This window comes from Biomphalaria glabrata, chromosome 13 (assembly GCF_947242115.1).
Source record: "Biomphalaria glabrata chromosome 13, xgBioGlab47.1, whole genome shotgun sequence".
Taxonomy (NCBI): Eukaryota; Metazoa; Mollusca; class Gastropoda; family Planorbidae; genus Biomphalaria; species Biomphalaria glabrata.
Window position 1 is genome coordinate 5057048 of NC_074723.1, and position 25970 is coordinate 5083017.

Genomic DNA, 25970 nt, shown 5'->3' on the forward strand with positions numbered 1-25970 from the left:
ATCTTACCTATTTCTATTGGTGCAGAAAGTGGAATATCCTGATTGCTATCTTCTTCAATAGCTCCAAACAAGCCTTTAGAGACTGCATCTATCACTGCATCTACATTACTCAGAGGTGTTTGCTTGCTGACTTCCTCTGTAGGCTTTGTATCATTAGCTAATGACTCATAACTTCCTTTAGGATCAGACAACAGACTACCGTTGCTTGCAGGTGGAGAGGCAGCCAGATAGTCCACACCTATCTGAGTGGGGTCTTGATTTTCAGAGGCTCTCTTCTTTCTGGTTCTACTTCTTAAGTTTGGTTCCTTGTTCTGATCTGGCTCGGTGTCATCAAATTCATACACATTGTCTTTAGGCACCACTTTCTTATCCTCACCTTTCTTCGCTTTCCAGTCTTCAAAGCTAGAGCTCTCATCAGCAGCTTTTCTCCTTCTAGTTGTACGGGTCACTTCCAGTTTCTCTAATTTGACCACAGGAGAGGACTGCACATTTTCAGAGCTGGATGCCCGTGGTGACATGTTATTCTTGGGGGACTGAGTCCCTGCAGAACGGCCTCTAGGTGAGCCACCTGACCTTGAAAGGCGAGTCGGGGGTTGAACTGTTATGGTTCCTGATGCTATAGCTTTGTAATCGGTTTGTTTTCTAGCCCGTGTTGACCTCTGAGTTTTAGGAGTGGCAGGAGACTCACCATCAGAACTAAGGCTGTTCTGGTTCTCTTTACCTTCAATACTAGACGGCTGATCATCCAGATTGATAACAAGTTGCGACTCTCCAAAGGAAGAGTCCAAGTCTAGCTTGTTGGTTTCAGGACTTCTTTCGTCAACTTTCACTGGTAATTTTAGCTGTTGAGGTATTTGAGGTTGCTGCTGGTGTTGCAATGCTGGCTGCTGGTGTGAGATATGCTGTTGAGGTAGGGTCTGCAAGGTTTGGCCATGCTGTTGAGGCAGTGCATTTTGACCATACTGTTGAGGCAGTACACTTTGACCAAGCTGTTGAGGCAATGCGTTTTGACCATGCTGTTGAGGCAGTACACTTTGAACAGGTTGCTGAAGCAATGTGTTTTGACTATGCTGTTGTGGCACTGGTAGTGGCATACTTGATGTATTATCAGAAGAAGACTGAGGGGAAGGGTAAAAGGATGGATTGGTTGGCTGAGAGGTCTGCCGTTGAAATGATGACTGCTGCTGTTGAGATGGAAACTGATAAGAAAGATAGCCAAGTGGCTTTGCTTGGGGTGTTGTGATCATCTGGTCCTGACTTTGTTGCACATTAAATGGTGTTTGTTGAGAAACTGGCTGTTGATGCAAAGAGAAGGATTCCTGGCGCTGGAGAGATTCTTGTGACTCCATTACAGACATCATTCCTCCTCTACCATTTTTCCCACGTCTTGTTCCATAGCCTCCTCTGTTGTTACGTTTTCCTCTTTCAATGCGAGATCTAGTTTGTCTCAAGTCTTCACTGAAATTGGTATGCTCCATGGCTGACATTGTGGATGGCATCATTTCTTGTCCCCCTTCAAAATCGTAAGCATCAATAGGTGATTTTTTCTTTTCAGAAGGATTGGTTTCAGCTTTCTTGGCCTGGCTAGCTGACAGAGATTTATGGATGGATTCCAGATTGGCTTGAACACTTTGTTCAATAGCTTGCTGCTCAGCAAGTGCCGCTGCCCTGTCTTCTTTGGTGTTTTTTTTGTTGTTTCTATTACGCTTACGTGGATTCTTTTTGTCATCATCGAATGACGTTGGCTGCAGATTGACAGTCTCTGCAAATTTGGGCATATTCCCTGCAGGTGTTGGTTCTTGATAAAATGATGGGGGGAACCCTTCCATTCTTCGTGGTGGCTGCTCCACCCTTTCATTGAGCCTAGAGTCAACAGGGTGAAATGTGTCTTTGTTGTTAAACAAATCATGAGCCTCTACTGGCTTCACCACTAATTGTTTTTGCACTTCTGAGTTGGGGGTATAATTGATAAAATCTGAATTTCTTGGAGGAGAGTTTAACAAGAAATCAACTACAGGTTCACTGTAATTGTAAGATGGATCTAGATGTCCTCCCTTAGGAGAAAACACTGGGTCTTGGGATATGTGTCCTTTGGGAGAAAATACAGTGTCTTGGGACAAATGTCCTTTTGGAGAAAACAATGTGTCTTGCTGCAAAAGTCCTTTTGGAGAAAACACTGTGTCTTGGGACAAATGTCCTTTAGGAGAAAACACTGTGTCTTGGGACAAATGTCCTTTAGGAGAAAACACTGTGTCTTGGGATAAATGTCCTTTGGGAGGAAATACTGAGTCCTGAGATATTCTTTCATGTGAAAGGTGATTAACTTTTTGCTGAAACAGCTGTTCCTGCAGTGTTCTTGTAGAAAAATTATTTTCAGGCAATTTAGCCACCAGAGTTTTATCTGGCATTGTCCCTTTGGCTGTGAAGAAAATGTGCTGGTCTGGTGATGGAATAGTGGCCTTTAAGATATCATGAATTTGAGATTTATTGCCATGAAACATTGGCTCTTGTGTGGAGTGCTTTTGATGGTGACTGAACTCACTAAACAAGGCTTTCGGAGATGGGAACAAAGAGTCTGTTAAATGTGTTTTATTTGTGGAAGTGTTTTGGAAGATTGTTGGGTCAGCAGGAATGTCCTTGAAATGGACACTAGGGGACATTTTCTTAGGTGACAATAAGTTACAATCTTGGTGTGGGGGAATGCTTATATTTCTAATGGGAGTTTGAAAGTTTTTATCATGAGGAGCATTGTCCAATGAAATAGAAACTGGTGGTGGGAGAGAAGATTGTCCATGAGGACTTTTCTTGGAGTAGATTACACTGGCTCCTTGATGATGCTGAAACCTATGCTCAAGATGGGTAGAAGCCGCTTCTTCAGGGACAGATATGGTATTTCTACGTGGAGAATGAAAAGCTTGTTCTGATGGAAATTCTTGAGATTTTCTGCGTAATGTATCGATAGATGTCTCTGGAGCAGTTACAGGAACACCAGAGGATGTTCTTCTCTGAGTGGTTTGAACTGATGTAGGCTCCATTTCATGCATGACCAATACCTCTCTATTGGGGGACAATATGCTTCTCTCCATCTTAGCATCTTTATTGAAAAATGGAGGAGATTGCAAGCCTATCTGGGGCGAATGAAGAGGTCGAAGAGGTGATTGAAGTGGCCTTTGTGGAGACTGAATTCTCTGTGGAGATGTCAGCTGCCTTTGTGGACTCTGCATGTGCCTCTGAGGAGATGGCATCTGGGGAGATTGAATTTGAGGAGACTGGATTTGAGGTGACTGAGGTATCTGCCTTTGAGGTGACTGTAAAGCTACAGAAGGCTCTGAAGGCCTATCTTGAACCACAGAATTTCTCCTTGGGGATGTGAACCCTGGAATAACTGCATGCTGAGGTTGAGCAAAAAAGCTGAGGGGGTCCATTTTGTGATCAGTATGATCTCCCTTTATTAACAGTTTACTTTCTTGTAGTAACTGGTCATCCAGATTGGCCGTCAGTTTCTCAGGTATAGCATTATTGAAAAATAATTCAGTTTCACTTTTGTCTTTGGAAGGTGATACTGGTATTTCAGTTGGTGTCTCAATAGATTCAGACTCAATGTTTAATGGTGGTAAATCATCCTCTATGTCTAGCCCTAGAGTGTTCTCAAATTCCAATATAGACTCCACTGCTCTTGCTGCTTCATCTGATGCCTCTCTTATTGCTTGCTGCTCTTTCTCTTGTCTAGCTTTCTCTTCTTCAACCTTTTTTCTCTCTTCCTCTGCTTTTCTTTCCTCTTCTTCTTGCTGCTTTTTAAGCTCTTCTGCTTCTTTCTTTTTGATTTCTTCTTCTGTTAATTTATGCTCTTCTTTTTCTTTCTCTGGTGATTCATTGGATGCTACAGTTGCACCCTCTTCTAAACTCATGTCATCATTCTTGGCCAGAGTTGTAGGTTTCTGAGTGACTTCTTGGTCCCCATCTTTCTTGACTGACGTCTCCTTTTTATCTTTGCGGAAAGCACTGAATGGAGCAGTTTCAGGAGACTTTTTCTTATCATCTTGAAAAAACATGTCTGAAACTATCATTGACTTGTGGTCTTTCTCATTGGAAAATTTAGTTTCATATTTCAGGTTTATGACATCTAAAAGATCCAGCTCTCTGTCATTACTAGCTGAATCTATCTGCAAACTGGAAGGACTTTCCTTATCCCCAGTATCATCTTCATCACCAGAGCCAGCATTGGCAACAAAGGCAATGACTTCATCCATATGGTCATTTCTTTCCTTTTCTTCTTGCTGCTGTTTTAAAAGTTTCTTTTCTTTCTTAGTAAGTTTCTTCTTTTCATCTGAAACACTCTCTGACAATTCGTCTATCACAAGAGATGGATCCTCGTCATCTTCATGGATTTCCACTGATGAACCAATCGTGGTTTCATCTTTGACACCTGCCACATCTTCACTGACAGCATCAGATTGGTGAGAAGATCCACTCATGGCAGCTATTTCAGATGAAGTTGATTGAGCTAGCTCAGTAGTGACTGTGGTCTCAGCTTCCGAAATGGGTACAACAATATCTTCATTAGTTTCTACTTCAACCTTCACAGTTTTGTCAGCATCCTGCTGATCCTCTGGCTTGTCATTAACAACTTTTTCATCTTTAATTGTTTCTTCTTTAGGAGCTAAACTAGTTTCCATCTTCTCATCTGTTTTACAATCATCTTTCTCTTTGTGTTTCTTGTCATCATCTGCTTTTGGAGTGTCTTTCAACCTTTTAGGGATCAGAATGGGTTTAGGGTGTCCCCAAAAACTAACAAATTCATCCACAACTTGGGACTGCTGAGAACCACCGGTATCGGCATTGCTGTTGTTGTCAGTCTCAGAACTTTGTTTAGTGCCGATAAGTTTGTTGTCATCAACCTTTTTGATCTTGGAAGGCTTGCTTTTGTCTTTGTCACTCTCCTTGTCATGTTCTTTCTTCTTCTTTTTCTTTGTAGGTGGTTTGGTGGATAAGTCTTCTATACTACTGAGACTTTTCCTTTCTGAATGGTCCACTTTGTCTTTGGCTTTCTTGTCTCTCTTGTGCACGTCCAAGGAGGATGCTTTAGCACTTTCTTTATCATTAGAAACATCTTTCTTCTTAGACTCGGATTTCTTCACTGCATCATTTGAAGGTTTGTTAGTCTCCTTGCTGTGTTTCTCTTTCATCACTTCTTTTTCTTTAACACTCTCTTGGTTTTTCTCTTTGACACTCTCTTGATTTTTCTCTTTGACACTGTCTTGATTTTTCTCTTTGACACTGTCTTGATTTTTTTCTTTGACACTGTCTTGATTTTTCTCTTTGACACTGTCTAGGTTTTTCTCTTTGACACTGTCTAGGTTTTTCTCTTTGACACTGTCTAGGTTTTTCTCTTTGAAACTGTCTTGGTTTTTATCTTTAATACTTTCTTGGTTTTTCTCTTTGACACTCTCTTGGTTTTTCTCTTTGCTTTTTAACACTTCTGTGTTGGATTTAGTGAAAACCTTCTCTTCAACAGTAGTTGGTTTGCTGACTTCTGAAGTTTCTGAAGTTGCCAAGTCGCTGTCACTATCAAATAAGATGGGTTTCGGTCTTTTCTTTGGTTTCTTGTCTTTGTCAAATTTAGAGGAGTCATAGACCTTGTTGATTAATGAATTCACACTCTCCTCTTCCGCTTTGGGGTCTAACTTCTTTTTCTTCTTCTTCTTGACAACTGCCTCTTCTTTATCTTTCTTCTTCTTTTTCTCATCTGAGTGTTTCAGACTTAGATCCCCAAAAAATTTGTCTTTACCTTTGGATTTTTCATTTTTCACTTCAACTTCTTTTTTCACTTCCTCTTTTTTACTGTCGGCACTCTTCTTCCCATCAATGTCTTTTTTGTTTTCAGAGTCTTTCTTGTTTTCAGAGTCTTTCTTGCTTTCAGAGTCTTTCTTGCTTTCAGAGTCTTTCTTGCTTTCAGAGTCTTTCTTGCTTTCAGAGTCTTTCTTGTTTTCAGAGTCTTTCTTGCTTTCAAATTTGATCTCTGTCTCAGACTCTTTTCTTTCTTTCTTGTCACTGGAAGAGTCTTTCAGTTTATTCTTGTCTTCACTTTTTGCAGAGCTTTTCCTGTCAATATCAGATTTGATAACTTTACTATCTGTCTTTAATTTTTTAGCTGGGGTCTCATCTTTATCAGTTTTATGAGATTTTTTGTTTACAGGTTCAACTAAAGCTTCTTGTTCAACCTTCCCTGATTTTTTTGATACAGACTCCAAAGAGGAATCATGTTTATCCCCCTGTGCCAACTTATCAGGTCTCTTCATGGCTTTTGTCTTTTTCTTGACTGAAACTTTAGGTGTATCATCATCATCTGAAAGATCTAAGTCATCCAGACTATCTTCATTCACATTTTTGGCATGAGGTTTGACAAACTCCTCCCTTGATGTCATGGAGTCTGTTGAATCCTCTCTAGTCTTCCTTCTTTTAGGAGCAGGCTTAGATTTAGATTTATTGGATGACTTAGGGATTGGAAAATTGTCTTCGTCTGAATCAGAAGAGAAAATTTTTTCAGACTTTTTCCCGTTAGCTTTGCTAGCTCTAAGCAATGCATCTTCATCCTCGTCACATGAAGACGATGAGGTTGATGAAACATGAAGCCTCTTCTTGACCAGCCCTGTTTTTTTAGGTTTGGTTTCTTTCACTGAATCAGCTTTAATGCTGGATTCAGATTCAGACAAGTCACTATCATCAGTCAAGTCAGAATTGCTGCCCCAGGAATAAAGTGATGACTTGGCCTTTTTGCCTTTCTTTTTAAGATTCTTTTTAAATTTATCAAAGGAGGATTTGGGAGCAGGTTCTGGCTTATGCTGTTCAGGTTCTCTATTGCGTTGAGTTTTCACTCGATCATACATAGAGGTGAAGGTCATTTGGAATCTGTCATTGCTATCTAATAATACAGCAAGTTCATTTCTTTTGGGTTTTTTAGGAGGGGGTTTTTTATCACTTTTGTCATCATCATCTTTGTCATCCTTTTTATCTTTATCTTCCTTTTTATCTTTCTTTTCTTTTTTACCTTTTTCATCTTTCTTAGATTTTTCTTCTCTCTCTTTCTTAGCTTTTTCCTCTCTCTCTTTCTTGGCCTTTTCTTCCTTCTCTTTTCTAAGTTTTTCTTCTTTAGCTTTTCGTTCTTTCTCTTTCTTTTCCTTTTTCTCCTTTTCTTTCCTTTCTTTTTCTTTTCTTTCCTTCTCTTCTTTTTCTTTCTCTCTTCTTTCTCTTTCCTCCTTTTCCTTCTCTTTCCTTTCCCTCTCCTCTTTTTCTTTTTTCTCCTTTTCCTCTCTCTCCTTTCGTTCTTTGTCTTCTTTTTCTTTCTCTTTGCGTTCCCTTTCCCTCTCCTCTTTTTCTCTTTCTTTACGTTCCTTTTCCTCTTTTTCACGTTCTTTTCTTTCTCTCTCTTCTTTTTCCTTTCTTTCTCTTTCTTCTCGTTCTCTCTCTCTTCTTTCTCTTTCTTCCTTCTCTCGCAGCTTCTCTCGCTCTTCTCTTTCTTTCTGTTTTTCTTTTTCTTCTCTTTCTTTTCTTTCTTTTTCAAGCCGTTCTTTTTCTAATCTTTCTTGTTCTTTTTGCTTCTCTCTTTCTTCTTTCTCCTTTCTGAGTTTCTCCTCTTTTTCCTTTCTTTCTCTTTCCTCTTTCTGACGTTCCTTTTCTTCCTTCTCTCGTCTCAACTTTTCTTTCTCTTCTTTTTCCTTTAATTCTTTTTTCTCTTTTTCTTTTTGTTTTTCATTTTCCTCCTTTTCTGATTTTTCCTTTTCTTCTTTCTGTTTTTCTTTAGTTTCATCTTTTGATTTATCATCTTTTAGTTTCTGTTTCAACTTTTCTTCTTTCTTTTTCACATTTAGAGATAAATGTTTTTCATTCTCTTTCTTGCTTTTGGACGAATCTGTGGTCACTTTTTTAGGAACAAGATGGCTATCAGACTTTTCACTTTTATTTGTACTTTTGGAATCTAGTTTATGCTTGCTATCTAACTTAGCTTTCTCTTCACTTTTACTAGCCTCTGTCTTGAGCTTAAAATCAGATTTGGGACCATCTTTAGATTTGACCTCTGGAGTCGAGGATTTGGTTACACATGAAAGACTGGAGAATGCTTTCTTCTCTACAACTTTTTCCTTGACTGTTTCTTTAGATTTCAGTTTTCTGTCTTTCTTGTTGCTGTCTGTGCTCTCTGTTTTAGTTTTCTTGAGTGGATGTTTGTCATTCTCTTTACTCTTGTCCTTCTCAGACTTTTCTTTCTTCTCATCCACTTTCTTATCCACTTTTTTGTCTTCTTTTGTAGCTCCTGACTTTGGTTCAGTTTTATCTGTACCAGGTTTCTTGTCTTCCTTTTTCTTGGTCTCTTCCTTTTCTTTTGGTTTAGGTTTCTCACTTTCTTTAGTATCTTTCTTGTCCTTGACTTTGTTTTTATCTGCTTTTGAGTTGTCATGCCCTGAGCTTTTATGAGCAAGCTCGCTCTTCTTATCATGATCCTTACTACTACTACCTGACACAACTTTGTTATCCAAAGCTTCTTTGGAGGAACTTTTGGAAACTTTTTTATCTGAACTTGTAGAAGACTTGTTACTAGTTTTGTGAGAGTCTTTGTTTGGGTGTTTGCTTTCTGTTTTCTCTTTTGGTTGCTCGACTTTAACATCTGGGGCAAAAAGAGCTTCTGATTTAGCAGAGTTCTTTGAATTGCTGTGAGAAGTTTTAGATTTTTTATCTGATCTTTCTGAGGATTGCCTTGTAGAAGACAGTGAAGAAGTGCTGGGAGCATTAGAATTGACCTTAGAAGCATTGTCATTGTTGAGAGACAGAGAAGACATTGCCTTGCCTTTGTTGATGTTATCCGATGGACTTGGCAAATCTTTCTTGTCTGGGTTATCTTTTGTAATGACACCATATACCGGAAGGCTGCTTACTGGAGGAGACACTTCAGGTTTTTTAGAAGACCAATCTAGGACATCCGATTTTTTCACATTGGTATTGGCAGTTTGAGCTTCAATTACATCAAAACTGTCAGATTTTTCTAGTGTGTTTTCTGAAAACAGATTGCTGACTCCAGTCTTTAACTCACCACTTGAGATGGGAGATTTGACAATTACAATGTTGTTGTTTTCTGAACTTGAAGTCTGAACAATGGGAATAACTTTGTCTTCGAGAGCTAAGTTATTTTTGTTAATGGAAGACAGCGGTACTGAGGAATTGCTGGAGGTTTCTGATTTGACAGATACAGGAGATTCAATATCAGGGGTCACATCCTCAGTTTTAGAAACAGTCACATTATTTTTAGACTCGTCTTCAGTTTTTATAATATGGACTATCAACTCCTGTTTGTTATGTTGGTCATCTCTTGGTTTATGTGATGGGACTCTGGAACTTTGATTCCCTGGCAGGTGGGAACTGGTCGAAGTTCTAGAGTTTTCTGGGGTGAAGGAAGAAGAGTAGATGTGTGGGGCTTCTTGGCCAACTGTTGGCATCAGCTGTAGTTTATCTGGTCCCTGAGTAAATGGAGCAGCCACTGTGGACCCCACAGGGGATTTAGTGACTGATGACATTATGGAGGAGGACGAGGAGGGGCATGGTGTTACAGGTAATGAGGGTGGTACTATCTGCTGCATGGTACTTTTAACATGTAATGAGGGAGATGATGAGGTTAATGAAACAGATAACAAAGGTGTGTGTGACGGTAATGATGGTGGTAATGATGTAGATGTACATTTACCCTCTGGTGGACATATCAATAAATTAGTGTCTACAATGGAATCCACTGAGGAACACTGAACTAAACTAAACACAGATTTTGATGTTGAGGTACTACTATACAAAGATGATAATGGAACATCCAACGTCAAATTTGTGCTAACTGGCAGTTTCTCTGCTGGGAACCCACAATTATTTGCAGGCTCTGAAAGTCTAGATGAAAGCAAGCTATCCACTGCTGCAGTTTTGGGTGATATGTTGTTAATTGAGCTGGTGGCCGGTGCACTCACAATGGATGCAGTGAGAACACTGGTGCTGATCGGGGCTGTTGAAAGTGAATTGGCCACTGAAGTTGTAATGGTAGGTTGAAGCATGGATGATGATGTGGTCACTGGATGTGGCCATGGTGAAATAGTTAAAAGGGGCTTTATACCCAACTCCAGCTCTGCTGTTTGATCCATTTTGTTGTTACACTTTAGTCGTATAATATCCTGATCTAGAATACTTTTCTTGTTCAAGACCTGCTGCATTATGACAGAAGGTTCTTGCCTCTTTTCAGACAAGAAACTACTACCATCAAGCCCACTCTTACGGAGTCTGTCATTGGAAAAGCTTGAAGAGATTGTAAGATCAGATGACCTGCTGGTGGTGCCATTCAGAATTTCATCAATGCAGCGAAGACGTTCTTCAAGTTCTTTAGCATTAGGTGCAAGCTGGTTATCTGAAAGGCTATCATCAGAAAAAGAATCCTCTGGATCTGGAACAACATATTTGGAATAGCTGTCACTGTCTGAGCAGTATTTTCCCAACGGTGAGCCTGGTGGGGACTTAAAGCTTTTATTAGACAAACTGCCAGACATGACAGAGTCTTGAGTGTTTTCTTCACTGTAAGTAGAGCTAAAGCCAGGAGGGCTTGACTCGTGTGCTGGTAGAGGGATATTCCATTCACTTGTTAGGTAAGGATTAGATATGGACGAAGAAGTTCTGTAGGATTGTATCACAGAGGAGTCTTTATCACTTAATCCACCTTTATAAAGATGACCATTATCACAAGAAGATGATACATCTGTCAATTTAGAATTTTCCATGAACTTAAAAGAATTGGTTTTACTATCACACAAGGCTCTTCTATCCAGCAAAGAGTTAGGTATCCTTACATTCTGCTCTGAACAGCTTTCCAAATGTTCATCATCACTAGAGTCACTGGGAAATTCAGTCCTCCTTTTTTTAACATGAACCTGGAGTTCCAAGTCAGAATCACTGTGTTCCCTAGGAGAATCCTCCTTCTCAAACAATAAATGTTTGTCTTCACGGGTAGAGCTCATATCATCACTGATATGATTCCAAGACTTGGAATTCAAACGTCTTAACTTCTCCTGCCGCCTGAATGAGAGCTCTTCAGCCCTCTTGTCATCCAGGATCCTTCCAAACAATTTAGAATTGTCTTTAACTGCAACAGATTTAATTCTAGCCCCTGAGTTTGGAGATTCTGGTTCACTGGCATCCACCACTTCAGCCTCACATTCCTTGAGCTCTTTGAGAATGTGCTGCTTCTCTTGGTGCAAGTGATGAAGATCACCCTCACTCACAGACCCATTTTCAGAGTCTCCATGACTACCTGAGGATCCTGGGCTGCTGGGATGGTCTTTCAACCCTCTTCTGTTGGCTTCCAGCTGTCTATGTATCTTCTTGAGTTTATTTTCAGCAAGTGTGGATGACTTTTCATGCTTTCTGACAAGTTTAGAGTCTAACTTAGTCAAGTCTGAAAGCCCTGATTGTTCATGACTCCGTTTTCTACTCTCCACTGTTTTGATCATTTCAGCACCAAGTTTGGAGGAATTGATCCAAGATTTGGATTTGTTGAGTTCTTCAGAATCTCTTCTTCTACTAGAATAGGAGTCAAATTCATCCTCCACACGTTGCTTGTAGTCCTCCAAATAGAATCTTGGTGCATCCTCCTGAAGTGGAGTTGGAGGAGACTGGGAGCCCAAGCGTCTCAAGTCGCTGTCATGGGAGTGCAAGCTAGTGTGGTTCTGTAAGAAGGGAGAAGTTGTTCGACTGGGGCGGCTATGGTGATCAAAGTCTTTGTCCTCAGTTTTACCATCTTCATAGCGATCTCGGTTGAGATATTTGTCTTCACGAGACGACCTGTAGCGATTTTCAGAATGAAACGAGTTGTGTTCACTTCCCGGGCTGATTTCTCGGCTGTTGAACAGCTCTCCACTTCTTTCTTTTTGACGCTCTTCATAGCGATCAAGTGAGTGATCTCTGGAGCCTCTGCAAGACTGACCATCAATCCTACGGTCAGCAGATGAATGGCGAGGACTGAGATCCCTATCACGACGCTCCCTCTTGCTGTATTCATACTCTCTCAATTCAGCTACATAGTCATCACTGGTTCCTTTACCTGAATAGTATAAAGTGGACTGCACCGTGAAGTCTTCAGCAGCTCTTCTGAAATGAAAACAAGAAAAACTATTAAGCACAACAAAAGATTAAAACAGCGATGAACAGGTTTTCACAAGCATCAAAACAAATATCTTACCGAGATCGTCTGGAAGTCTGATGACTTTCTTCAGTATAATTAGAATCATACTGTCTTCTTCTTCGAGAACCATAGCCACTCGAACTTCTGCTATAAACAAAACTAGATGGACTTCTGAAAATATATATTTTTATTCTTTGTAAAACTCCTTTTAGCTTTAGTCATACAAAAAAATTATATAAAATATCCTCATAAAATAAGTTTCCCAATGTTTAAAAATAATGTCCAAATTTTTCATTTTTTTTATTGTATAAAAACTTTTAAAAAAACAAAATTATTCTTGAAAGCAAATACTAACCCTTCTTCAGTAACATTTTCAAAACTTCTTTGTCTAAACTTAGTATGTGACCGGGATTCATCAGGTCTTTCATTCGCTCGCATCTGGCCAGTTTCTTCCATTGTGTCCAGAAAATTATTCTGGCATTCTCTACTGGCAAAGTCAATCTGGTTAAAGTAAAACAATAATAAACAGTTTATTTTTTATTTTAAAAAAAGTATATTTATATATATATTATAAATATATATTATTGGCTAACATTGTAACAATGAAACATCATAACAAATAAGCTTAAATTGCAATAATTTAATATATTTTATCATATACCAGAATGGTTTGAAGGTTTAAAGTAGATTAACATGACCTATATTCTGGGCTACTTAAACACTTATGGAATATTAAATTACTTAAGGAAAGATCTGCATAAATTCCAATTAAATTGTCCTAACCTGCAACTTCTTCTTCATGAGATGTGGCCTCATCTTAATATCACTCACGCAGTGCTGGGCATCCTCATAGTTTGTATAATATATCAACCCTCGGTTGCGTAGTTTGTCAACAAAACAATACGTGATGTCTCCATACCTGGCCATCGCAGTCTTCAACGAGCGACTTGTCATGTCACTAGGTAAGTTGTCTACCCACACACAGAAGGTGGGCATACTTTTACCAAATCCCAACTGCAGGATAGAACAAAATAATAGCATGCACAAATACTTTAACCAAGGTACATTTAAACTGTCCACAAGTTTGCAGTCAGTGTGAATGCATGTACTTTTAGCCTAAATATGGTTGCTAATAATTGAGCTATTTATAGCTTTGTTAGAACAGACTCCTCAATTCTTGAATGGTAATATCACTTCCATTCCTAGAAAAAAGAAGTGTTTGATTACTTAGCCATTAGAAATATTGCTAAGTGAAATGTTTATACCTTGATTTTGTTGATCCCAATGTGCTCTCCTTCCATTGCTCTAAGGGCAGCAACCACACTAGTGATGTCCACATACTGAACAAAAGCAAATGCAGTTGTGGCCCCTTGCCTTTTCACATCTACATCCTGAGGGTGGAAAGCATAGAACAAGTTGTCAACACTTACCAATGAATTCAACAAATTTAGTGGCCATCAAAACTTAAATGCAATAAAAAAAAAATACCCAGATTAACTCACAATAATTTCTCCAAACTTTTTAAACTTCTCTATCAAATCGTCTTTGACGGTTTCTTTTTCAAGGTTGCCTACAAATAGTGTACGTGTGGACTTGGGATGGTATTCATCCAAACTATCATTTTCATTGCCATCATTGACTTCATCCACTTCTGTATTAAGACATAAAAAGACAAATTTTGATTACTTTTCAACATGACACATTTCCATTGAGCCTCCTCAACTGAGGAGTTTAGCCACGCACCTAATTTTTTTTACTTTAGTTCAAACTGGCAAATTTGTTTCATTTCTATCTAAAATGTTTGAAATTGAACTTACCAACTCCTTCATGAGAAGTAACTCTAATTTTTGTACCAAAGAAAATTTTTCCTTGGGAAGCTTCTAAAGCTTTACTGGCATCCTCAGGTCTGCAAGACAAATAGTTAATTAGGTCTACAGTTATGTAAGCCTAAGACTGGTTTGACACAATATAATTGTAGAAATTAGACTCAAATAGCAAATGTAAAATATTGTCTATAATAGTGGTATATATATTTTCAAATCAAAACATTATTTTAACCAAGGCACAAGAAAAAAAAATGAATTTTAATTTTGAACCATCTTTTAGCTGAGGAATTGTATTAGCTAATTTTCTAGACCAGAAATGTGCAAAGGAAAGACAGACAAAAAATGTAATCTATAACACAAATATCAGACAAAGCTTCTGGGTCATGGCCACATAATTTTGTTTCTTTAACTATAAAGACTAAAGAGGAAGTATGTTAGAGGTGTTTGAGGTGGATTGTCCTTCAGTGACTTGCTGATCAATGATTACAAACATTTAGATAAGTGACATGATCTTCTTTTAACACTATAACCTTTATTTGAATTGAAAAGAAAATATTTACAAGCAAACTATATTTCAATGAGTACTCACTTCCTGAAGCTAACGATAGCACATCTAGTATCCCCTTCAAGACATATCTGTACTGAAGTGACTTTCCCATGCTTCTTGTATTCATGATACAATCCATCTCGTAAACTGGAATCTAAGTCATGACATAAACACATTTTATTAGGCATGTCTGAACACAATGTGCATAACAAGAACTAACTTCGAAAAATCCTTTCTTTAAAATATAGTTTTAACACACAAGCTAAACAGTATTTCTTACTTATATATATATATACAGTGATGTTATCAACAAGTACTAAAAAAGTGGTGTAAAACCAATGAATAGTAAATGACTTCTACAAATGGAACAGTGTAACTATTGAAAAGAAAAGGAATTACCTGTGGACCTTAAAGGCAAGCCTTTAACACAGATGCCTAATGGCCGTCTATCAATATCGTTCTCATCCTTCTTTGTTTCTTTGACTTCGCTACTTCCCAATTTGGAAGCACCTACCATAGACAATGGTCTAGTTGTTGAGCTGTCAAACAGAAAGAAAAAGTCAGATTAGAATTTAAGAGCCAAATAATTATTTAGCAATGGAATTGAAATGCTACAGAGAGATCCTAAGTATCACATACAAAGACCGCATCACAAAGGAAGAGATTAGAGACAGAATTAGTACAGCAATTGGACCCCCACGATTACCTGCCAACTACTGTCAAAAAACAAAAACTAAAACTCTATGGCCATATCAGAAGGTCCTTAGAGCTTTCTTCGGGGAACAGTACCAGAAAAAAAAAAGAGGCAGACAGAAAAAGCAATGGAAAGACAAAATTAAAGAATGGACAGGCAAGCCATTAAAAGAGTTTCTATCCAAGACAGAGACAAATGGAGAAAGATGGTCAACAGATCTTGTGTGGTGCCCAACAGATTAAGGGATAAGTGAAGGTGGTGAAGGTGAAAGAATTTTTGTTACAACTAGGATAGGATTGGCTGTGGAGACTTAAGCACTTTAAGACTAAAATAACAATGACAAATATGACAATGTGAAAGAACTCTAAAAGAAACAACTAAGACAACAGGTTTGTGCAAAGTATTCAAGATCTCTTTTGAATTGAAATAAAAGCAATTATTATTTCATCCAGTTTCCTTCTGAATATAATGAGCTCACCAACATTCACCATTTCACAGAAAAACACAGTCTATCCTTGTACAAAACAATGTTAACTATTAGTACTTTATATTTTGATACATGATAGAGAAGTTCAGGTGTACAAATAATGAGCTTAACACAATTATAAACTATTGAAGTAAAATGAACATTTAATAGGAGCACTGAAATGGTAGTTAGTCATACCAAAAAATGTTTACTTAAGTGTTAGTAAGGGACTTTAAATGATACAGAAAGAAAGTTGTGTCAAATGCGATTTCAATCAATTTCAAGAGATGTGCGTTGCTTCTTACCTTTTGTGTGGTGAGGTAGACCGGCTAGTTCCTGAAGAATCACTTCTACTACTACTAGACTTTGAACCCTGTGACTTTGACCTGCTTCGACTAACCGACCTTGAATTAGATTGTGACTTTTTCAAACCACTGTTACGACTGCCAGGAGATGCTGCTGCTGATTTGGAAACAACATCTTTGCCAGCTTCTTTAATGTCTTTGTTACTGTTGATATCTTTTGGGTCATTGACTATAATGGGGTTCAACACACTGGCCCCACCATTGCTGCCATTTGGTCCTGATGCTGAGATGGAAGGGGTGGTGGCCGAATTGACCGTGGAGGCGACAAGTCCAAGTGCTTCAGACTGTGAACGAAATGCTTCAAGACTCCTTGTGGATGTACCATGTCGTCCGAATGAACCATTTCTGTAAGAATAAAATACATTTCACTTCAATATTGAGATTGATACAAATAAAAATAAACTTTTTAGATAACAAAATTTGAATGAATGAATTTCATTATTTATGTTATTGTATAAATTATGAAGCATTTTGCAGGACCAAGCAAATAAATTAGACAAAAATGTGTGCGCTTTCGTTATAAACACAAGTTCTGTCTTGATGTCTGTGACTTGTGTAAATGAAAAGTGGAACACTATAACAACGGTGCTTCTACCAACAGTTCTCATGTTATCTGAATCCCTTACTTATTTCCTTATCTAACTGGTCCTTCCATTGATACAATGCACATGCTACAAGAACAGTAAATGACCACATGAGTTTTGCCTCAAATTTAACAGTGAATGGATCAAATTTGGTAGAATTGGGATTTTCACAAGCCAAGATAGAAATCTCATTGAATATGGTTTTAAAGTTAAAAGCAAAACCAACAATGTCAGTGAACCAAAAGTGATATTCCAACATCATTGGTGCATTGAGCAGAAACCTGAGAATCAAATATATAATCACTTGGTATAGGAATTATGTTCTGTACTATACATATTCCAATAAATGTCCTTATTTCAGTCTTATGAATATTTTAAAGTTTTAGAACTGTTTGCTAGTTTTCATATTTTTTTCTTGGTAGAGAAAGTTCAAATCACATAAGAATTTGAAATTAAGAACAATATTTAGAATATGTATTTTGGTTGCAACTCAAAAGTACTTTAGTAGATTCAATAGTATACAATTAAGAATTGATTACTTTTAAACCTTCATAACTTTAAATGTTAAACCGAGGTATAAATAAATAATTATGGGTTGGTCTAGTTTTTAACAAATTAGTGGGCTAATGACAATCACATAGTGAACAGAATTCTTTGCATTGCCTTGAACTATTTGCTTTCTCATAAATATATTTACTTTAACAGTTAGCAGCTACTCCCCCATTCATTGATTGAGCTTAGTGGATCAAGAAGTTAAAGAAGAAAATGAGTCCTACATTTAGTACATATCAAAGAACTTACTTTCCCAATTTTTCAAATTTCTTTTTATTTAACCTCTCTCTAGGCCGACTTCTGGATGGGTGATCAAAAGGTGTGGAGACTTTGTCTGAACTTGTTGTCAGTGTACTTGCTCCACTTGCTACAGCAGCAACTACTTTCTCTTGGTTGGATGATGTCTCCTCTTCACTTCTGCAATAGCCAACAAGAAATGGTAACATTATTTTGGGGGACAAGACAAGTCTTATGAAACTACTTTAGGTTTCTGATTTTAATGAAATATATACCTGAACATTATTAAGTTCAAACATTAGTTCATCTCACTCACTTTAAACTAAATGACCAATTTGGTGACATGGGAAAAAAAGGGGGGTATATGAATATGCAAGTTCAATCTATAAGATGTTTAAAATGAATTGTATGAAAACTCATCTATAACTATAACAAAACAAACAAACAAACCATCATGGAAATAACTGAATACATTATAAAGTTGCTAACAAAACTCCATAATTCAAAACCAAAATCAAACAAAATATTTCAAAATAAAAAAATTTCAAGTGGAACATTGAATTCAAGTTTTGAATTTACCCAAACCCAAACACTTCTGCTGAACTTTTCCAATGGATCAAATAGACTAGTGCATAATGTCCACTAAAAATAAAGAAATGTGCTGTGTTTACATTTCAAATGGGACATGATTTTATATAAAGCAGAAATAGTTCTTTATTAGGTTTCTCTATTTTTTTTTTTCAACAATAAGACAATTTGAAACCTCAATAAAAAAAAAGATCAATAGTAAAGCATACCCCATAAACTAAACAGGAAAAACAAACAATCTGGAGCATGAGTTGGACCTAATGCAGACACCCTGACCACATGGCTGCTCTTAAAGTAACTTGAAAGGACCAAGAGGGGAGGCAACGGAGTCTGCTTTTTGCTTGGCCAAAACGTTTCTCACACACATGGCAGACATTTTGTTAAAAAGTCTAATCAATGAAAGCAAGGGATCAAAGTATGATGTGTTTTACAATTAGAAACCATGGTTACATTTTGTTTGGAATTGTTAGTGGCTCAGTTTAGAGATTTAGTTCTGCTTGCTAATGAAGCTAACATTTAAATTGGGGTTTTGTAGCATTTTAGTTGACACATATTTAAAATCATTCCCACCAGAGCAAGGGCAATCCCACATTTGGAGGGATTGATGGAGGGATAATTCCAATGACAGATGGCTTGGTCAGAAACACAATGACTGCAGATCAGATCATTATAATAGTCATGACACCCACTGGTTCAGATCCTATAAAAAAATATTCTGACTCAGGAATGGCCATTTCCTTAGGTTTGAGGAAAGTATTTAGGACTGGTTATAGAGCTAACACCTTCAATGGTCACAGATGGTCACTTAATAGAATCCTAAACGCTGCTGGCAAAATCATTGGCAAAAAACAAACCCCATTTGGGCAGTTGTTTGAGACAAACATCTATAAAAAAGCTAACAAGATCCTCGAAATAAAGAATCACCCTTTGTGTCAGGATTTTGTGATTTTACCATCACAAAAGAGATACAAGACACCGATAGCAAAGACAAACAGACACAAACACTCTTTTGTTCCCCTGGCAATCAAATCATTAAATAAGAACAATCTGGTATAAACTTTGTCACATGTAAATTATAAGTGAGTCTGGTGTGACTGTACACTTTGGTTTCTTATAGTTATAATGTTTTTTGTTTGGTGTAATGCACAAATTGTAAGACAAATTTCCTTACGGATAATAAAGATTTACTTACTGGCCAGCCCCAAAAGTAAATGAAAAATATAGATTCTTAAGGAAGCTTTACTGGCCAACCGGTGTAACTGAACACTGTACATTGTTAGACCAATAAATACCAAATCTCAAGTTTTCAATTGAATAAGTATATGGTATATAAGTGTTGTTTTTTTTTGTTTTTTTTATTTTAGAACTTTTAGCTGGATAAGCTAGGTGTTTGAAGTGGTTATCTATGCACTAGGTGATTGAAATGGTGGTGATTTATGCAATTTGTTTTGAACTTTTTGTTGAACCATCAAAAGAATTCAAAACTGAATTAGAGCTAGTAAGAAAACAATAACCAGTGCATATGTAGTAGAGTTTGAAGCTTGAAAGCTAAAACAAATGTTGACCTTATTATTTCTGTGACATGTTATGGTTAATTCAAGTCTAACTTATTTCATAAAGAAACTTCTAGTGAGGCTATAAAGTAGAGTGCGTGTGTGTGTTCAGCAGTCAAAAAAAAAAAGGCCTGAGTTTTTTTACAGCACATTGGTTGGCTGCTAGCCAGCTGACACGTCAAAGCAGTACAACAAGCAGACGCTATTCATCAAACATGGCCGTCTTAGGCTAAGGCAGGGCTAACGGCAGCTGTTGGTGGGAACTTAGGCTAAACATTTTTTTTTTTTGGTTGTTGTTGAAGGGGGTTTGGGTCGGAGGCCATCACAAGTACATGAACACACTCCATTTAACAGCAAGTCTCTTGGTACTGTAGCATATGGCGGAGTGATGAAATAAATGTTAGGGGATATTGTCAATAGGGCAACACGAACCGGCAACACGAACATGAAGACAGCAACATGAACATGAAGACAGCAACATGAACATGAAGACAGCAACATGAACATGAAGACAGCAACATGAACATGAAGACAGCAACATGAACATGAAGACAGCAACATGAACATGAAGACTGCAACATGAACATGAAGACAGCAACATGAACATGAAGACAGCAACATGAACATGAAGACAGCAACATGAACATGAAGACAGCAACATGAACATGAAGACTGCAACATGAACATGAAGACTGCAACTCTTGGAATGCTCAATTAAGAACGTGCTGCTGTTCCATTTAGTCCCAGAGCCACGTTCAGAAACAGGCCACAAAGTTTTCTATTCATGGTAACTGCCAGTACTAACAACAGATTTAATAGAGAGAGAAAAGTTAAAAATAGAACAATTATCACAATATGTCGGTTGACTGTTTACACCCTTTTTTTAAATCGATATTAATTGAATGGCAAATAGGATTGAAATACCCAGAGCTGTGGTAGGATGGTAAAGCTAGAAGTTTGTTAGAAGTGATTTATTTTAATCATCATTAATAAAGCAAGATTCTTTTGACGGCAGTCAGACTTGACTAGACCTATATCTCGGCCAATTGGAGCGAGAACGGTTTATGCCTAAACCTGACATCGATTAAATAGTCACTCGTGGGAACAAGTTGATTCTCACGGTGTACACTTGTGTTCACTCTGGTAAACAAATAGATCTACCTTGAACATTGTAGATAGAAGATATACTTCCTTTTAAAAAAAATGTTTGGTAATCGAAAGCCTTAAACATTGTACATAAGACTTGCTTTTTTTTTTCCAACCCTTGTTTCTTAAATTGTACCTAAAGGTCTTTCCATTAGCCAATTAGAATGCCTCAATTTGCATATATTTGCATATCTGTTAGAATGAAGAGTAGTGTGAAGATAGTGTATACAGCTCCTAACACCAAAATGCTTATAAATGTCCAGTTGCCGGTGTGAACGATTTTAACACCTGAAAATATACAACAAAAAAGCCCGTTAAAACTATAGGGCTTACAGAAACAAAGCTGTAGCCATGGGCCTTCCAGGAATGTATCGAACGACGATCCCATTATTATGTGTTTAGAGCTCTAACGTTTAGATTACCAATATCTTGTATTCATCTCTATTGATTACCCACGCCATGTGTACACTTTAAAAAATGCATTCGGCTTGTTTGTATGGTGAGTTGGGAGTTAAATGGCTTTGAGGTGGGCTAAGTAAATGATTGAACACTATGCTCTACAGTAGATCAATGAGAAACATTTTTATTACAAGTGCTTGTCTCTACCTCCAAGGCGGTATCTTGCAATCCAATCTGGCAAGTCGGTCTACTGTGCACGTAGAGTCAATTCATTTGAAATCTTCACTATGGCCAGACGTTGAATAATGCTGTGTGTTCAAAATCAGCCAAACTAAAGCTATTACCGGAATCGTATCCGTGTGCTGTGCTCCAGCCAAACCAATATCAAATTGAAATGAGATTTTCTTATCAGCCAGCAGGTTGCAACAACAACAACTGACGGCATGTCTACGTTGTTCTCTCGGCCCGATCAATAACTCATTTTACTTGGTCAAAACTCTTGAGCTGGGTCAACACCGCATCGATTCGACTTGTTTTCTTGCCTCCTAATTCTTGAGTAATTGCTCTACCACGTGCATACAATCTTAAAATAGGAAAGACGGAATTTTTCGTGAGGTCCCCCACCCCCCTCCCCCTCCAAACGATCAATGTCAGGCAAGCTCAAACAGATGCCTTCTACCTGCTGTAGTCATCGTCGGTAAAGACACTGTGGTGTACTTCAAATTGTGTATGCAGAGGTCGATAAAGACACTGTGGTGTACTGCAAATTGTGCATGCAGAGGTCGATACGCAGTACGAAAAGCGTGTGGCAGAGAGATCGAAGGTTTAAGCGTAGTGTTGAACATTGGAGAAATACCCGAAGCATTCATTAATTATTCAGGCTTGTTGGCATGAATAGAGATGGCACGCTATTCTCTCGCAGATGTGATTTCCGCTACAAATGAAAGGGGAGAAGCCGTTATTAGTTTTGTGTAGTCTGTCTGTCTCTGTCCGTCTGCCCATGTCTAGATCTTAGAAACTTAAAATGCTATAAAAAAAATATTTCAGCATATTCGAAAGCGTATTTAAAATGGGTGCTACGACTACTTTTGGTAACGGTACACTGAAAGCGAACCCTTTTGTTTATGACAAACTGCTTTTCCTCCAAAAAAAATATGCCATTAAAAAAACACACGTACATGTAGAGAATGTCCATAAGAAAATTGTATTTTTGATAAGTTTAAAAAAAAAAAGTAATGCGACTTATATATGAGGGAAATTTTAAAAATTGGAATATATAGCGTGGTGTATGTCTAATAACTTATTTGTATTATTTTATTTACACTGTTTTTGTTCGTGTGTGTTAATTGGCTACTCTCCGCTCGCCTTCTACCTTCTTTTTTTTTTAATGTACATTGTACGCACATTTGTACATGAAGCTTAAATAGGTAGTTTGTGTCATTAAACAGTGAAAGCATGTGGACTATTTGACGCAAGCCATTGCAAACGTGACTTCAATGTTTTTGGAGCAGATAGGATAGTGGTTATTGATACTTTCTAAATCATATACACACATAAAAAAAATACGCTTACTTCTTTCTATTAACAATTACTAGTCACCTATTTAAAAAAAAAGCACTTTTCTAATTCAATCCCCCACTGATGTACGACTGTGTTAAAAATATCAAAGTCTCCCCTTTGACCTGCCTTGCTATCAAAGAACACACCGAGTTGGTGAAGCTGTTGAATAGTTCGATACTAGCTATACACATGCTAGGTTAGGGTGAAAGAGGAGAGACAAACGTAAGAAGGTTTTGTTTCTCTAGTCCAGTGTTTCTCTAGTCCAATGTTTCTCTAGTCCAGTGTTTCTCTAGTCCAGTGTTTCTATAGTCCAGTGTTTCTCTAGTCCAGTGTTTCTCTAGTCCAATGTTTCTCTAGTCCAGTGTTTCTCTAGTCCAATGTTTCTCTAGTCCAGTGTTTCTCTAGTCCAGTGTTTCTCTAGTCCAGTGTTTCTCTAGTCCAATGTTTCTCTAGTCCAGTGTTTCTCTAGTCCAGTGTTTCTCTAGTCCAGTGTTTCTATAGTCCAGTGTTTCTCTAGTCCAATGTTTCTCTAGTCCAATGTTTCTATAGTCCAATGTTTCTCTAGTCCAGTGTTTCTCTAGTCCAATGTTTCTCTAGTCCAATGTTTCTATAGTCCAATGTTTCTATAGTCCAATGTTTCTATAGTCCAATGTTTCTCTAGTCCAGTGTTTCTCTAGTCCAATGTTTCTCTAGTCCAATGTTTCTATAGTCCAATGTTTCTCTAGTCCAATGTTTCTCTAGTCCAATGTTTCTCTAGTCCAGTGTTTCTCTAGTCCAATGTTTCTCTAGTCCAGTGTTTCTCTAGTCCAGTGTTTCTCTAGTCCAGTGTTTCTCTAGTCCAATGTTTCTCTAGTCCAATGTTTTTATAGTCCAATGTTTCTCTAGTCCAGTGTTTCTCTAGTCCAGTGTTTCTATAGCCCAGTGTTTCTATAGTCCAATGTTTCTCTAGTCCAGTGTTTCTCTAGTCCAGTGTTTCTCTAGTCCAGTGTTTCTCTAGTCCAGTGTTTCTCTAGTCCAATGTTTCTCTAGTCCAGTGTTTCTCTAGTCCAATGTTTCTCTAGTCCAGTGTTTCTCTAGTCCAGTGTTTCTCTAGTCCAGTGTTTCTCTAGTCCAATGTTTCTCTAGTCCAATGTTTTTATAGTCCAATGTTTCTCTAGTCCAGTGTTTCTCTAGTCCAGTGTTTCTATAGTCCAGTGTTTCTATAGTCCAATGTTTCTCTAGTCCAGTGTTTCTCTAGTCCAGTGTTTCTCTAGTCCAGTGTTTCTCTAGTCCAATGTTTCTCTAGTCCAGTGTTTCTCTAGTCCAGTGTTTCTCTAGTCCAGTGTTTCTATAGTCCAATGTTTCTCTAGTCCAGTGTTTCTCTAGTCCAGTGTTTCTATAGTCCAATGTTTCTCTAGTCCAGTGTTTCTCTAGTCCAGTGTTTCTATAGTCCAATGTTTCTCTAGTCCAGTGTTTCTCTAGTCCAGTGTTTCTCTAGTCCAGTGTTTCTATAGTCCAATGTTTCTCTAGTCCAGTGTTTCTCTAGTCCAGTGTTTCTCTAGTCCAGTGTTTCTCTAGTCCAGTGTTTCTCTAGTCCAGTGTTTCTCTAGTCCAGTGTTTCTCTAGTCCAGTGTTTCTATAGTCCAGTGTTTCTATAGTCCAGTGTTTCTCTGTATATTTCAGACTGGGTATGGAGCCCTTTAGCGCATGGACAAACAAGATATTCACAGATAAATTTTACTAATACAGGAGTAGTTTACTAAAATAAAAACAAACGAGGAACTTAAACCAAATGTTTCTAATTCTGGTTTTAAAAAAATATTTGTATTCATTATGGGTCATTGCACAGTTGAGATCTGCGGGTTATAATTTCAAAAAAAACACTCCTTCAACAAATTTTGTGTTGTTTTGTTATTTTTGTAGCGGACCCCGAAAGGGGAAAAGACGCAATTACTTTTCTGTCCGTCCGCCAGTCTGTCCGTCCCGTTTAGATCTCAGACACTAGAAGAGAAAATGAAAATCGGACATCATGATATTTTAGATCATTCAAAGTTCTGATGCATCGGCTATGTTTTTCTTTTCCGAAACTGAACCATCTAATTTTTAAAATTATATATGCTAGCAGATTTTTCAAAAAATTACACCACTTTTCAATGAAAAACTTCAGGAGATGTAACTTTTTCTAAAAGGTCATGGACTTCATTAATAACTCAAGGTTCATTCATAGATTCGCGCATTGGTACAAAAAATTTGCATCTAAGGTTACAATGGTAAAAGTCTCAATGGATCATTATAAAATATATTTTCCTTTTATTAACTAACTCATTAAATAGAATACTGATTCAAATGTTTTAAAAAAGAATTTTGATACGAACTTCGTTTAAGTTATAAGTTTAAAAAATAAACTACTTTTATAGCGCAGAATTTTGACCTATCCTCATTATAGGGGCCTACACTTGACCGTCTAAATAAGACTAAATAGAGCCCAGATCTAGATGTTGTTATATTATATATTAATAATTTGAACAAAATCTTAATTATTAAGGCAATAACTTATCTTCTGACAGCTTAGGGATGCAGATTTATTTATTATGTAAATAGTAGTATCACATTATGAAATGAATCGGATACGAACAGCATAGTACACCTTTACCCGGTAACAAAAGGCGCTATTAGTTTTGTGTGAAATGTGTGTCCGTCCCGTTTAGATCTCGTAAACTAGAAAAGATAGTGAAAACCCGACATCATAATATTTTAGTCCATGCAAAGTTCTGATGCAACGACTACTTTTTTCTTTCCTAAAAGCGAAAAATCTATTTTTTAACTCACTTATGCAAGCAGTTTTTTTTCATAAAAATACACCACTTTTCCAACTATTCACTTTTGATAGTAACAAACATAGAAGGCTCTTTAGTAGGGGAGATGACTATATACCAAATTTATAAAACATTTATGCAAATGATTTGTTTTTTTTACAGTTGTATTGCTACGTTATGTAAGTTTTGTTCTACTAACTACTACATTTACCCAAAAATTATGGTTACATTTTTAAAGAGAAAAAAAATCTATTTAGTATGCATATAAGTTGGACATAAAACAACAATTAATAAATAGGTTTTCATATTATCTCGTGAACTGAGGTGCTACACAACAGCCACACTGAAGTAAAGGATTTTTTTTTTAAGGATTTGAATAAGAGATTGACCCTTTACAAAAAATAATTAGCCCTGTTTGGCAAGGTTCACATTTCACTTCACATTCACTTCACCTATCCTTTT

General features: G+C 37.4%; 1 protein-coding gene across 2 annotated transcripts in view; it reads right to left on the reverse strand.

Moving 5' to 3' along the window:
* LOC106056232 (protein split ends-like) overlaps nt 1-25970 on the reverse strand; it is a 62863-nt gene that overhangs the window by 10215 nt on the left and 26678 nt on the right. Inside the window, exons 3-13 of one of the 2 annotated variants that reach the window (XM_056007604.1) lie at nt 17480-17647; nt 16035-16439; nt 14969-15108; nt 14612-14723; nt 14014-14102; nt 13699-13847; nt 13462-13587; nt 12980-13210; nt 12552-12697; nt 12254-12367; nt 8-12159 (exon numbers count right to left, since the gene is read on the reverse strand). In XM_056007604.1, the coding sequence (XP_055863579.1) occupies nt 8-12159; nt 12254-12367; nt 12552-12697; nt 12980-13210; nt 13462-13587; nt 13699-13847; nt 14014-14102; nt 14612-14723; nt 14969-15108; nt 16035-16439; nt 17480-17647 (13832 nt within the window). Of the gene's footprint in view, nt 1-7; nt 12163-12253; nt 12368-12551; nt 12698-12979; nt 13211-13461; nt 13588-13698; nt 13848-14013; nt 14103-14611; nt 14724-14968; nt 15109-16034; nt 16440-17479; nt 17648-25970 lie in introns of both variants that reach the window. The other variant, XM_056007603.1, reaches the window with a different exon arrangement.